The sequence below is a fragment of the Erithacus rubecula genome (assembly GCF_903797595.1).
Source record: "Erithacus rubecula genome assembly, chromosome: 27".
NCBI lineage: Eukaryota > Metazoa > Chordata > Aves > Passeriformes > Muscicapidae > Erithacus > Erithacus rubecula.
In genome coordinates, this window is record NC_136679.1 from 1,367,963 (window position 1) to 1,383,329 (window position 15,367).

Sequence of the window (15,367 nt, forward strand, 5' to 3'; positions counted from 1 at the left end):
AAATGATGGGGAAAATAATCAATGGGGAAGACACAGATCCAGGGATCTGAGCTGGCTGGGAAAGACACAGCCCCAGGGAAGTGGGAGGATGAGGAGGACGAGGAGGATGAGGATGGATGAGGATGGATGAGGATGGATGAGGATGGGGATGATGGGAGGATGATCTCCCCCCTCACCTGGGCACAGAGCAGGGCTGCAGGGCAGGTGGAGTGGATGAGGATGATGAGGATGATGGTCTCCCCTCTCACCTGGGCACACAGCAGCGCTGCACGGGTGGATGATGAGGATGATGAGGATGAGGATGATGAGGATGATGAGGATGATGGTCTCCCCTCTCACCTGGGCACACAGCAGCGCTGCAGGGGTGGATGATGAGGATGATGAGGATGGATGAAGATGAGGATGATGGTCTCCCCTCTCACCTGGGCACACAGCAGCGCTGCAGGGCAGGGGGGGGTGGATGATGAGGATGATGAGGATGATGAGGATGGATGATGATGATGAGGATGATGGTCTCCCCTCTCACCTGGGCACACAGCAGCGCTGCAGGGGTGGATGATGAGGATGATGAGGATGATGAGGATGGATGATGATGATGATGAGGATGGTCTCCCCTCTCACCTGGGCACACAGCAGCGCTGCAGGGCAGGGGGGGTGGATGATGAGGATGATGAGGATGATGAGGATGATGAGGATGATGAGGATGGATGAAGATGAGGATGATGGTCTCCCCTCTCACCTGGGCACACAGCAGCGCTGCAGGGCAGGGGCTCTGGCTGCTGATGCAGACCCCGGCCAGGGCGAGCCCGGCCAGCAGCAGCACGGCCACGGCCACCAGGGCCCCCGTGGGGATAGGGGCGCCCCGGGAGGGGAGGGGGCTGCCCGTGCCTGGAAAAGGGAAACAGGAACCAGCTGAGAGCCCACAGGGAAACTCCACAGAGACACCTGGGGCGGAGCTGCTAGCCAGGATTGGTCTTGGATTTATACAGGATTGATCAGGATCGAGCCAGGATTTATACAGGATTTATTCAGGATTTACCCAGGATTTATTCAGGATTTACCCAGGATTTACCCAGGATTTATTCAGGATTTATCCAGGATTTTTCCAGGATTTATCTGGATTTATTCAAGATTTATTTGGATTTATCCAGGATTTTCCCCTGATTTATTCAGGATTTACCCAGGATTTATTCAGGATTTACCCAGGATTTATTCAGGATTTACCCAGGATTTTTCCAGAATTTTTCCAGGATTTACCCAAGATTTATTCAGGATTCATCCAGGATTTACCCAGGACCTACCCAGGATTTACCCAGGATTTTTCCAGGATTTATCCCTGATTTATCCAGGATTTTTCCAGGATTTATCTGGATTTATCCTGGATTTATTCAGGACATACCCAGGACCTATCCAGGATTTATTCAGGATTGATCCAGAATTTATCCAGGATTTATTCACAATTTATTCAGGATTTACTCAGGACTTATCCAGGATTTGGGGTCTCAGGGATTTGTGGTCTCGAGGATTGGGGTCTCAGGGATTTGGGGTCTCGGGGATTTGGGGTCTCGGGGTTTTGGGGTCTCGGGGATTTGGGGGATCCCCTGCTCAGGAATTTGGGGTCTCAGGGATTTGGGGTCTCGGGGATTTGGGGGATCCCCTGCTCAGGGATTTGGGGTCTCAGGGATTTGGGGGATCCCCTGCTCATGAATTTGGGGTCTCGGGGATTTGGGGTCTCGGGGATTTGGGGTCCCTCTCATCACTCATGGATTTGGGGTCTCGGGGATTTGGGGGATCTCCTGCTCAGGAATTTGGGGTCTCGGGGATTTGGGGGATCTCCTGCTCAGGGATTTGGGGTCTCAGGGATTTGGGGTCTCGGGGTTTTGGGGTCTCAGGGATTTGGGGTCTCGGGGTTTTGGGGTCTCGGGGTTTTGGGGTGCTCACCCTCCGTGGTCCGGCTGCCGGGGAGCCCCGAGCCCGTGGGGTGGGGGAGGGGGTGGGGTTGGTGCCGGGGGGAGGGGGCGCCGCCCTCCCCCTGATCCTCACCCTCCCCCCGATCCTCGCAGCTCCGCGCACCCGACTGCGGAGAAAAAAAGAGAATTTAGGGCCTTTTAACCCTTTCCCCGCCAGCAGCGACTCCAGGAGGGTCAAACACTGCGGGGGGGGGCGGAGCGAGGTCCAGATGTGACCCAGAGGTGGCAGAAGGGAGGAAAATTTGGGGGAAATTCTGCAGCTCCGGGTCCTGTGACCTCTGTTCCCCTCAATAGGATAATAGAAATATTAGAATATTTTAATTATATATATAAAATAATAAATAATTATATATTATTTTATAATATATAAAATATATTTTGAAGGGAAATCCCAAGGGATATCCAAAGGGAATAAAGGGATTTATAAAGGGAAATCCAAAGGAATAAAGGGATTTATAAAGGGAAATCCAAAGGGATAAAGAAATATCTAAAGGGATATTTAAAGGGAATAAAGGGATTTATAAAGGGAAATCCCAGCACACTGTGCCCGGGGGATTTTGGGGTGCCCTGGGCTCACCTGGGCACAGCCGTGGCTCAGCCACTCCTCCCGGTGCCTGTCAAAGCCACTGGAGCACCTGGGGGGAAACCAGAATGGGCGGGGCTCCCAAAATCCCAAATCCCAAAACCCCAAAATCCACCCGGGGGGAAAAACCAGAATGGGCGGGGCTCGCCAAAATAATAAATAAAAATAATAAAAATAATAATTAAAATTAATAAAAAAGAATTAAAAATAATTAAATAATTTTAAAATAATAATAAAAAAGGTGGAATATTGCCGGGAACCGTTCCCCAGGTGCAGTACCTGTGCAGGGCGTGGCACCAGCTGCAGTTGAAGGGCAGCTCTGAGCTCAGGCAGGTGTGACAGCTCAGGTGCTGCAGGCAGGCTGGGAATGAGAGAGAGGGAGAGGGAGAGGGAGAGGGAGAGGGAGAGGGAGAGGGAGAGGGAGAGGGAGAGGGAGAGGGAGAGGGAGAGGGAGAGGGAGAGGGAGAGGTTGCAGCCAGCTGCCAACATCTGTAGCTGGCCCTGCCTGGGCTGCCCCTCGGGATGGAATCTGCACCCTGCTGCGGTTTGGGGGTGGGATTGGGGTGGGATCGGGGTTGGGTCTGGGGGGGGATTGGGGGGGATCGGGTGGAATTGGAGTGTGATTGGGGTGTGATTGGGGTGGGATTGGGGTGGGATCAGGGTGGAATTGGAGTGTGATTGGGGTAGGATCAGGGTTGGATTGGTTGGGATTGGGGTGTGATTGGGGTGGGATCAGGGTGTGATTGGGGTGGGATCAGGGTGTGATTGGGGTAGGATCAGGGTGTGATTGGTTGGGATTGGGGTGTGATCAGGGTGGGATTGGGTGGGATCGGGGGAATTGGGGTGTGATTGGGGTGGGATCAGGGTGGGATTGGGTGGGATCGGGGGAGGGGCACTGGCACTCACTGGGCAGCGGGGTGAACTCCACTGCAGAGCGGCTGCTGATCCTGCTGGGGTCCAGCTCCACACGGTGATACTCATAGATCGTCCTGCGCCGGGACTCTGCAACACAGGGACGGGCTGGGGGAGAGGCATCCCACAGACAGACCCCAAAGAGAGATCCTGAAAGGAATCCCAAAAACGGGATCCCAAAAAGGAATCCTAAAGAGGGATCCCAAAGAGGCAATCCCAAAGTGAGATCCCAAAATGAGATCCCAAAAGTGGATCCCGGGAATGGATCCCAAAAGAGATCCAAGGAATGTCCCGGGGACAGATCCCAAAAGGGATCCCGGGGCAGATCCCAGGGGTGGATCCCAGGGACAGATCCCAAAGGGATCCCAGGGGCGGATCCCAGGGCAGATCCCAGGGGCGGATCCCGGGCAGGGCTGGTCCCGGGGTGGATCCCAGGGGTGGATCCCAGGGGCAGGTCCCAAAAGGGATCCCAGGGGCGGATCCCAGGGGCAGATCACAAGGGCGGATCCCAGGGGACAGATCCCAGGGGCGGATCCCGGGCAGGGCTGGTCCCAGGGGCGGATCCCAGGGGCGGATCCCAGGGGCGGATCCCGGGCAGGGCTGGTCCCAGGGGCGGATCCCAGGGGTGGATCCCAGGGGCGGATCCCAGGGGTGGATCCCGGGCAGGGCCGGTCCCGGGTCTCACCGGGCTGGGCGGGGTCGGGGCTCAGCACCAGGAACGCATCCGAGAGCCCCGCCCGGACCGGGTGCTGGGCGGGGCTGATCTGCAGCACGGGCACCGGCACCTGCGGGAGAGGAGCCACACCCAAACACCCTAAACCCCATCCCAAAAACACAAACCACCCTAAACCCCATCCCAAAACCACAAACCATCCTAAACCCCATCCCAAAAACACAAACCACCCTAAACCCCATCCCAAAAACACAAACCACCCTAAACCCCATCCCAAAAACACAAACCACCCTAAACCCCATCCCAAAAACACAAACCACCCTAAAACCCATCCCAAAAACACAAACCACCCTAAACCCCATCCCAAAAACACAAACCACCCTAAACCCCATCCCAAAACCACAAACCATCCTAAAACCCATCCCAAAAACACAAACCACCCTAAACCCCATCCCAAAAACACAAACCACCCTAAACCCCAACCCAAAAACACAAACCATCCTAAACCCCATCCCAAAAACACAAACCACCCTAAACCCCATCCCAAAAACACAAACCACCCTAAAACCCATCCCAAAAACACAAATCACCATAAAAACCCCATCCTAAAAACTCAAACCCATCCCAAACACAAACCCCATCCCAAAAACCCAAACACCATCCCAAGAACCCAAACACCATCGTAAACACAAACCCCATCCTAAAACCCATCTCAAAAACCCAAACACAAACACCATCCCAAAAACCCAAACCCATCCTAAACCCAAACACAAACCCATCCTAAAACCCATCCCGAAAACCCAAACCCCTTCCCAAAAACCCAAATGCCATCCCAAACACAAACCCCAAACCCAAACCCAATCCCCATCCTAAACCCAACCCCCATCCCAACCCCCATTCCCCGCCCCATTCCCCGCCCCATTCCCCGCCCCCACTCCCTCACCTCCTTGTACCCGAAGACGATCCTGCCGCTGCTGTGCAGGGCGGCCTGGAAGGTGAAGCTGCCGACATCCTCCCTGCCCTGCAGGTACACCCGGTCCCACTGCACCACCAGCACCGTGCCTGGGGGACCACGGCTGTCAGCCCCTCTGCCCTGCCAGGACCCTCTGCCCATCCCCTCTGCCCTGCCGGGACCCTCTGCCCATCCCCTCTGCCCTGCCGGGACCCTCTGCCCCGCCGGGACCCTCTGCCCCGCCGGGACCCTCTGCCCTGCCAGGACCCTCTGCCATAACAGGACCCCTCTGCCCTGCCAGGACCCTCTGCCATGACAGAACCCCTCTGCCCTGACAGAACCCTCTGCCTATCCCCTTTCCCCTGGCAGGATCCTCTCCCCTACCGGGATCCCATTGCCCATCCCTCTCCCCTGCCAGGACCCTCTCCCCATCCCCTCTCCCCTGGCAGGATCCTCTGCCCTGCCAGGATCCCTCTCCCCATCCCCTCTCCCCTGCCAGGACCCTCTTCCCATCCCCTCTCCCCTGCCAGGACCCTCTCCCCATCCACTCTCCCCTGCCAGGACCCTCTCCCCATCCCCTCTCCCCTGCCAGGACCCTCTCCCCATCCCCTCTCCCTTGTGGCAGCACACGTGGGGCTCTTTCTGACCCCCAGCTCTGAACTCTTGGGCTCTTACTTGTCGGGCAATCTTCTAAATAAGCAAAGCAGCTAATAATTATAAATATTATTTATTACAGAGCACATCAGCAATGGCAATAAGCAGTAAGTGAATGTAGTAGCCCTGGCAAAAGCCAAAAATATCAACTCTCCTCATCCAAACTCTTATATAGGATTTTCCCAACAAGTTAAGGTGCAAACTCAGACCATCACTCTTTAACCTACTAGAATTCCAGGTTATGGACAGAACTACACACACAATTTATCTTGTTTTATCTAGGAAATGTCAGCAATATTCTTACTATCAATCTATATGTTTAAGTTCTGTCTACAAATGTAGACTGGAGCCTCTGCTGACGATATCTGTGTGTGAAACCTTCACTGGAACACTCACTGTAACACTCATAGAATAAAAAGATCAGAACTCACTCTCACACTTATTCAATAAAAAGATCAGAACTCACTGTAACACTCATTGAATAAAAACATCAGAACTCACTCTCACACTTATTGAACAAAAACATCAGAACTCGCTCTCACACTTATTCAATAAAAAGATCAGAACTCCCTCTCACACTTATTGAATAAAAACATTAGAACTCACTGTAACACTTATTCAATAAAAAGATCAGAACTCATTGTAACACTCATAGAATAAAAACATCAGAACTCACTCTCACACTTATTGAACAAAAACATCAGAACTCGCTCTCACACTTATTCAATAAAAAGATCAGAACTCCCTCTCACACTTGTTGAATAAAAACATCAGAACTCACTCTCACACTTGTTGAATAAAAACATCAAAACTCGCTCTCACATTTATTCAATAAAAAGATTAGAACTCACTCTCACACTTATTCAATATAAACATCAGAACTCACTGTAACACATTGAATAAAAATATCAGAACTCACTCTCACACTTATTCAATAAAAAGATCAGAACTTGCTCTCACACTTATTCAATAAAAACATCAGAACTCACTGTAACACTTATTCAGTAAAAAGATCAGAACTCCCTCTCACACTTATTCAATAAAAATATCAGAACTCCCTCTCACACTTATTCAATAAAAAGAGCAGAACTCACTGTAACACTTATTCAATAAAAAGATCAGAACTCACTCTCACACTTATTGACCCCCTGCACTCTGATTTCTCTCTGGAGCATTCACTGTCTCCATCTCACCCCCCAGGCTCAGAGCAGATCAAACCCCCCCGATGGAGGGTGAGCCTCCCGCAGCCCCCTCCCCAGAGCCCCTGTGGGAGCCCCTGTGGGGCAGGGGTCTCACCATTGTCCAGGTACTGCACGGTGGAGCTGTGGGAGTAGCTGGGGTTGAAGTTGGCCATCAGGGGGGCGATGTACTGCGTGGCTGTCAGCATGCGGTGGGGGACGTCCCCCACGAAGATGAAACCTGAGCATGAAGCACCACGAGTTCCCCTTCCCCACCCCCAGCCTGGTTTTACCCCTCTGGATTTCCTCCATGACCCCCCCCCGTGCCCCCAGGGTGTGTAGGGGCAGAGGGGGCAGCAGCTCCTGAGGTCCCAAGGAGGTTTGGGGTGTAGGGGGGTTGGAGGGGCTGTGCCCCCATTTTGGGGCTCCCTGAGGTTCAGGGGTGTGGGGAGAGCTTGGAGCAGCACCAGAGCCATGTGCACCTCCTGACTGTGGGAATCTCATCCACCCCATGGATCCCATCCCATCCATCCCATCCCATCAATCCCATCCCATCCATCTTCTGCATCCCATCCCATCCCGTCCATCCCATCCCATTCCATGGATCCCATCCCATCCATCCTGTACATCCCATCCCATCCATCCTGTACATCCCATCCCATCCCATCCCATCCCATCCCATTCCATGGATCCCATCCCATCCATCCTGTACATCTCATCCCATCCATCCTGTACATCCCATCCCATCCCATCCCATCCTATCCCATGGATCCCATCCAATGGATTTCATCCCATCCTGTCCATCCCATCCCATCGATCCCATCCAATGGATTTCATCCCATCCTGTCCATCCCATCTGATTGATCCCATCCTGTCCTGTCCATCCCATCCATCCTATACATCTCATCCCATCCCATCAATACCATCTCATCAATCCCATCCTATACTGCCCAGTCCCAGCCCATGCCATCCCATGGATCCCATCCCATCCCATGCCATCCATCCCATAGAATCCTGTCCCACCCTGTTCATCCCATCCCATCCCATCGATCCCATTCTATCAATCCCATTCCATCAATCTTATACCATCCTGTCCTATCCATCCCATCCCATTATCCCATGGATCCCATTATCCCATCCCATCCCATGGATGTCATCCCATTATCCCATTATCCCATTATCCCATCCCATGGATCCCATCCCATCATCCCATTATCCCACAGATACCATCCCATGGATCCAATCCCATGGATTCCATCCCATTATCCCATCCCATCCCATGGATCCCATCTCATTATCCCATCCCATTATCCCATGGATCCCATCCCATGATCCCATCCCATGGATCATATCCCATTATCCCATGCCATAATCCCATGATCCCATCCCATTGTCCCATCCCATGGATCCCATCCCATTATCCCATGACATAATCCCATGATGCCATCCCATGATCCCATCCCATTATCCCATCCCATGGATCCCATCCCATTATCCCATGCCATAATCCCATGATCCCATCCCATGATCCCATCCCATGGATCTCATCCCATGGATCATATCCCATTATCCCATCCCATGGATCCCATCCCATTATCCCATGCCATAATCCCATGATCCCATCCCATGATCCCATCCCATGGATCCCATCCCATGATCCCATCCCATGATCCCATGGATCCCATCCCATGGATCCCATGATCCCATGATCCCATCCCATGGATCCCATCCCATGATCCCATCCCATGGATCCCATCCCATGATCCCATCCCATGATCCCATCCCATGATCCCATCCCATGGATCCCATCCCATGATCCCATCCCATGATCCCATTATCCCATCCCATGGATCCCATCCCATGATCCCATCCCATGATCCCATCCCATGAATCCCATCCCATGATCCCATCCCATGATCCCATCCCATGATCCCATGATCCCATCCCATGGATCCCATCCCATGGATCCCATGATCCCATGATCCCATTCCATCCCATCCCATAGATCCCATCCCATAGATCCCATCCCATGATCCCATCCCATGATCCCATGATCCCATCCCATGGATCCCATGATCCCATGATCCCATCCCATGGATCCCATGATCCCATGATCCCATTCCATCCCATCCCATAGATCCCATCCCATAGATCCCATCCCATGATCCCATGATCCCATCCCATGGATCCCATCCCATGGATCCCATCCCATGGATCCCATCCCATTATCCCATGCCATAATCCCATGATCCCATCCCATGATCCCATGATCCCATGATCCCATCCCATGGATCCCATGCCATAATCCCATGATCCCATCCCATGATCCCATGATCCCATCCCATGGATCCCATCCCATGGATCCCATCCCATTATCCCATCCCATAATCCCATGATCCCATTCCATGATCCCATGATCCCATGATCCCATCCCACTCACCGCCGGTGGCGATGGTCACCTGCCGCAGGGGGTGGCCGTAGAAGGGGAAATCAAAGGACAGAGCGACCCTCTGTGGGGTGGGGAGGAGAGGAGAGCTGGAGCCTCGGGAAAATGATGGGATGGCACTATGGGATGGGACGATGGGATAATGGGAAAATGGGGAAAATGGGGAAAATGGGAAATCCTCTGTGGGGTGGAGAGGAGAGGAGAGCTGGAGCCTCGGGAAAATGATGGGATGGCACTATGGGATAATGGGATAATGATGGGGAAATGATAGGGAAATGACGGGGAAAATGGGAAAATGGGAAAATTGATTGGGATGGGATGGGATGGGATGGGATGGGATGGGATGGGATGGGATGGGATGGGATGGGATGGGATGGGATGGGATGGGAAAATGACAGGAAAATGGGGAAAATGGATTGGGATGGGAAAATGATGGGAAAATGACAGGAAAATGGGGAAATGGAAAAAATGGAATGGAATGCAATTGAATGGAATGGAATGAAATAGAGTGGGATGGGATAGGATTGGATGGGATGGGAACATGATGGGAAAATGATGGGAAAACGGAATGGAATGGAATGGAATGGAATGGAATGGAATGGAATGGAATGGAATGGAACGGAATGGAACGGAACGGAATGAAATGGAGTGGGATGGGATAATGGGATGGGATAATGGGATGGGATAATGGGATGGGATAATGGGATGGGGATCCCGCAGGTTCCTTCACCCCGGGAGGAGCAGGGATGTCCCACAGACCCTTCCCAAGCCCTGACACCCCCAGATGTGTCCCTGGTGTGTCTCAGGTGCGTCCCAGGTGTGTCCCCAGTGTCCCCCAGGTGTGTCCCAGGTATGTCCCAAGGTGTGTCCCCAGGTGTGTCCCAGGTGTGTCCCCGGGTGTGTCCCCAGTGTCCCCCAGGTGTGTCCCAGGTGTGTCCCAAGGTGTGTCCCCAGGTATGTCCCAAGGTGTGTCCCCAGGTGTGTCCCCGGGTGTGTCCCCAGGTGTGTCCCCAGTGTCCCCCAGGTGTGTCCCAGGTATGTCCCAAGGTGTGTCCCCGGGTGTGTCCCCGGGTGTGTCCCCAGGTGTGTCCCCGGGTGTGTCCCCAGGTGTGTCCCCAGGTGTGTCCCCAGGTGTGTCCCCAGTGTCCCCCAGGTGTGTCCCAGGTGTGTCCCCAGGTGTGTCCCCAGGTGTGTCCCCAGGTGTGTCCCCAGGTGTGTCCCCAGGTGTCCCCAGGTGTGTCCCCAGGTGTGTCCCCAGGTGTGTCCCCAGGTGTCCCCGGGTGTGTCCCCAGGTGTCTCCCAGGTGTGTCCCCAGGTGTCCCCAGGTGTGTCCCCGCTGTCCCAGGTGTCCCCAGGTGTGTCCCCAGGTGTCCCCAGGTGTGTCCCCGCTGTCCCAGGTGTCCCCGGGTGTGTCCCCAGGTGTGTCCCCGCTGTCCCAGGTGTCCCCAGGTGTGTCCCCAGGTGTCTCCCAGGTGTGTCCCCGCTGTCCCAGGTGTCCCCAGGTGTGTCCCGCTGTCCCAGATGTGCCCAGGTGTCCCCAGGTGTGTCCCGCTGTCCCAGGTGTCCCCAGGTGTGTCCCGCTGTCCCAGGTGTGCCCAGGTGTCCCCGCCCAGCCCTCACCGCGCCCTGCCGGTGGCTGTTGGACAGGATCCTGTGGATCCTGGCGTGGCTCCCATTGGCCGCCGCCAGCTCCACCCAGAGCCCCCGGAGCTGAGCCTGCCCCGGGCCGTAGATCCGCGACACGTAATAGCTGTGATTGTCCTCCTGCAGCGCGGGGACAGAACAGGGCAGAGAGGCGGGAGAGACACGGGAGAGACACGGGAGAGGGACGGGAGAGTGGCGGGAGAGACACGGGAGAGAGGCGGGAGAGGGACGGGAGAAAAGGGGAGAGGCTTGGGAGAGAGGCGGGAGAAAAGCGGGAGAGGGTCGGAAGAGAGGCGGGAAAGAGGCGGAAGAGGGGCGGAAAATACGCGGGAGTGGGACGAGAAAGAGGCAAAAAAGAGGCGGGAGAGGGGCAGGAGAGAGGCGGGAGAGAGGAGGGAGAGGGACGGGAGAGGGACGGGAGAGAGGCGGGAGAGAGGGGGGAAAGGGACGGGAGACAGGCAGGAAAGAGGAGGGAGAGGGACAAGAGAGAGACGGGAGAGACGCGGTAAAGAGGCGGGAGAGCGACGGGAGAGAGGGGAGAAAGAGGCGGGAAAGAAACGGGAGAGGGGCGGGAGAGGGGCGGGAGAGGGGCGGGAGAGGGGCGTCAGGGAGGCACGAGAGAAACGGGAGAGGGACGGGAGAGAAGCGGGAGAGAGGGGGGAAAGAGGCGGGAGAGAGGCGGGATGGATCCCGGAGAGAGACGGGAAAAATCCGGGATAGAGCTCGGAAAGAGACGGGAAAAATCCGGGATAGAGCTGGGAAAGAGACAGGAGAGAGACGGGAAAAATACGGGATAGAGCTCGGAAAGAGACGGGAAAAATCCAGGATAGAGATGCAAGAGAGACGGGAAAAATCCGGGATAGAGATGGGAAAAATCCGGGAGAGACGGGAAAAATCCGGGATAGAGCTGGGAAAAATCTGGGAAAATCCAAGATAGACCCAGGATCGAGCCAGCAAAGATCCAGGAAAGATGCGGGATAATCCAGGATAGATCCGGGATAGATCCAGGAAAAATCCAGGATAGACCCAGAAAAGATCAGGGGAAAGATCCAGGAAAAATTCAGGAAAAATCCAAAATAGATCCAGAAAAGATCTGGGAAAGATCCAGGATAGATCCAGAGAAAATCCAGAATAGATCCTGGAAAAATCCAGGGAAAATACAGTGAAAATCCAGGGAAAAATCCAGGATAAATCCAGGATAGACCCACCAAGTGACCACTCGAGGCCGACCAAACAAAAGATTGAAATTATTGAAATTCTGAACCTTGGGAAGAGCAGCTGGGGGAGGGGGGGCTCAGATTTGGGTTCCCACTTTGTTGGCACCCAGAGAGAGACCCCCAAATGTCCCCAAATGTCCCCAAATGTCGGTGCAGAGCTTCACACTCTGGGCTGGGAGCTGGCTCTCCACACCCCAAATTTGGGATATTTTGGGAGGAGAGATGGAAAAACCCTCCCATGTCCTGGGCACCCCCCGAGGCGGGACAGGGTGAGACCTTGGCACGGATCCCAAAATCCCGGGAAATTGCTGCTTTTCCCTCCAGGCAGCAGCCTGGGTGGTTTTTTTGTTGTTTTATTTTAATTTTTTGGGGGTGGTTTTGGGTGTTTTTAAACATTTCCACGTTGGGATTTTGCTGGTTTGTGGCTTCTCTCCATCCCCGAGGGAGGAGATGAAGCAGAGGGGAAGCAGCCAAGTTATCCCTAAAATGTTGGCACCAAAAATATGGGGACAAGGAACCACCTACCAAAAATATCGGGACAAAAACCAAAAAGACTGGGACAAGGAACTCCACACCAAAAATATATTGAGACAAGGAACACGATATAAAAAATACCGGGACAAAAAAACCCAAAAAAACACAGGGACAAATCACCCTTCACCAAAAATATCGGGACAAAACCAAAAAACATTGGGATAACTCACCCTTCACCAAAAATATTGAGACAAGGAACACGATACAAAAGATATGAGGACAAGGAACCCCCACACCAAAAACGCCGGGACAAAAAAAAACCAAAAATACACAGGGACAAGTCACCCCACACCAAAAATATCGCGACCAGTGACCCCAAAAAATCCGGGACAAAAACCAAAGAAAACATTGGGACAAGTCACCTACGTCAAAAATATCGGGACAAGGAACTTCCCCCACCAAAAATATCGGGACGAGTGACCCCAAAAACACCGGGACAAAACCCATCCCCCACCCGCAGAGCGCAGGGAACCCCCCCCCTCGCCCCCCCGGCTGCCAAGGGACCCGCCACAAATAACCGGCAGCTAATTAAGGGCGCCTAATTAGGCACAGGCGGGCTGGGAGAGCCAGGTGTCCCCCGAGGTGGCGGCGACACGTGAGCGGAGTGTCACCTCGCCAACGACATTCCCAGCGGGAATTAGGGATGGTTTTGGGGGTCCGGGCGGGGAGGGGGTGCAGGGGGACCCCCACTCACCACAATCCGGGTCTCGTTGGTGTCCATGGCCGGGATGTCGCCCCCCAGGTCCTGGCTGATGTGCGATGTGTCCCCAGCCCGCCGTCCCTCGCTCCCGGGGGGGCGTCCTGGGGGGCACAGGGAGGGGTCAGTGGCGTGGGGACAGCCCTGGGGTCAGCCCTGTCCCCCTAAGAAACGTTTCTGGCTGTGTGACACGAGTTTTGAGGGGTCTCAGCCTCGAGGGATGGGGACAGGTGACAGTGGGGGGACAGCCGGGAATGACACCCACAAATGGCAGCACGGTGTGACCGCGGCCAGGGGAGAGCCGCACCGGTGTGGCCGTGTCCTCCATGTCCCCTCCATGTCCCCTCCCTGTCCCCAAGCCGGGTCCCCTCCGCCGGGCTGGGATGGGGTCCGGGTGTCAGGGCAGGTTCCAGGACCCCAAATCCCGTCGCTCGCCCCTCCAGACTCGTTTCCCCAGCCCCGGGGGGGCGGGAACGCGGCTGGGAATTTGGGGGAGGGTAAAAATCCCATTTGGGACCGACCCTGCGGGGGGTGAGGAGGCTCCTGGCAGCGCGGGGGTGGCGGGGACACGGCCGGGACTGTCCCCAAGCGGGGACACCGCACAGCCCCTGGGACCGGTCACCGCCGCGGAGTTAATTGTTAATTGCTGCTTAATGAGCTGCTAACGAGCTGGGTTCTGTCCCCGGGTCTCCGGGAGGGGAAACTGAGGCAGGGACAGAGAGGGGCTCTGTGCTCGGGGGTCACACTCGCCATGCTGGGGGGCAGAGGGGGGCAGGTGTGGGGTGTCCCAGAGAGCAGAGATCCCCCCCTCCCCCCGCCCCAAAAGGCTCCCCAAAATCTCAGCGGGTGGCTGCACCCCCAGCGCCAACAGTGGGGTGTCACGAGTGGGGGAATCCTGCGTGGGGTACAACCCCCTCCCCTCTGTCCCAGCACAGATGGGGGGGTCCCGGCATCCCACCTGGGGAGGGGAGCGGGACCCCCACGGGCAGGTGGGGTGTGGGACACGCACCTTCGGGCTCGGGGGGCACGGAGACACCCCCAAAGCACAGCACGGCACAGGGGGGACATGCAGACCCCCGGAGAGACCTCCAGGGCAGAGCTGGGACCCCCCGGCACCCCAAACCCCCCTGCACCCCCAGTCCCGGCCCCTCTACCTGCGCCCAGCGCCCCGCGGAGCAGGCAGAGCAGGAGGAGACCCCCCCAAAGCATGGTGGGGGGCGTGGGGGGCTCAGCGCCCCTCTATGGGCCGGGACTCCCGGGAACTGAGCACCGAGCGGAGCCGGAGCCGGAGCCGGGAGGGGCCAGGGGCGGGGCGGGGGTGGGGATGGAACTGGGAGGGACTGGGAAGGGATGGAGCCGGCAGCGGGACCCCCGAAATGTTCCCGAGCACCCCCATCCCCGGGCTGAGCCGCAGCTCCGGGTGCTCACCCCTCCCTCCCCGCGTTTTTGGGGGTCTGTCTTGAGACGCCAGCCAGGTTTGGGGTCCCCCGGCCTATCCCCGCTGCTCTGGGCTGAGCCCACCGCCCTCGCCTGGGTGCGCGACCCCCGCTACAGCCCCCTTGGGGGGTCCCCATCACCCCCACCCCTCGCCCACCCGGGCCCCCCATGCACAGACCCGCAGGGGACGCGGTTGTGCCCTTCCCAATGCCACAGCTTTCCCCTTTGGGGAAAGAACAGCGGATTTTGGGGTTTGGGGGGGCACAGGATGGGGGGCAGAGGAGCAGGAGCACAAAGCGGGGGGCGCAGGGTGGGGGGCACAGGGTGGGGGTCCCACTGGTACTGCAGAGCCCCGGGAGCAGCTCCCACATCCAGCCAAACCGACTTCTGGCCACCATTTGGGCAGCGTTTTGGGGGGGCTCGGGCTGCACCCCAACCCCTCAGCCCTGGCGCAGGGGTGGGAGGGGGGT

At 56.0% G+C, this 15,367-nt stretch overlaps 2 protein-coding genes across 2 annotated transcripts in view; both read right to left on the minus strand.

Annotated features, from left to right (window-relative positions):
• Positions 1 to 15,367, minus strand: part of CACNB1 (calcium voltage-gated channel auxiliary subunit beta 1) — a 79,078-nt gene that overhangs the window by 40,438 nt on the left and 23,273 nt on the right. The gene's annotated exons all lie outside the window — the stretch shown is intronic.
• Positions 1,889 to 14,755, minus strand: PLXDC1 (plexin domain containing 1; the record flags this gene model as incomplete). Its single annotated transcript, XM_079327815.1, has 11 exons — positions 14,615 to 14,755; positions 13,458 to 13,564; positions 10,989 to 11,132; positions 9,363 to 9,432; positions 7,041 to 7,163; positions 5,082 to 5,200; positions 4,151 to 4,250; positions 3,460 to 3,555; positions 2,833 to 2,914; positions 2,548 to 2,605; positions 1,889 to 2,077 (listed from the first exon to the last, which is right to left on the minus strand). The coding sequence occupies exons 1-11, from the start codon at positions 14,667 to 14,669 to the stop codon at positions 1,889 to 1,891; spliced, it is 1,143 nt and encodes a 380-aa protein (XP_079183941.1). The 5' UTR covers positions 14,670 to 14,755.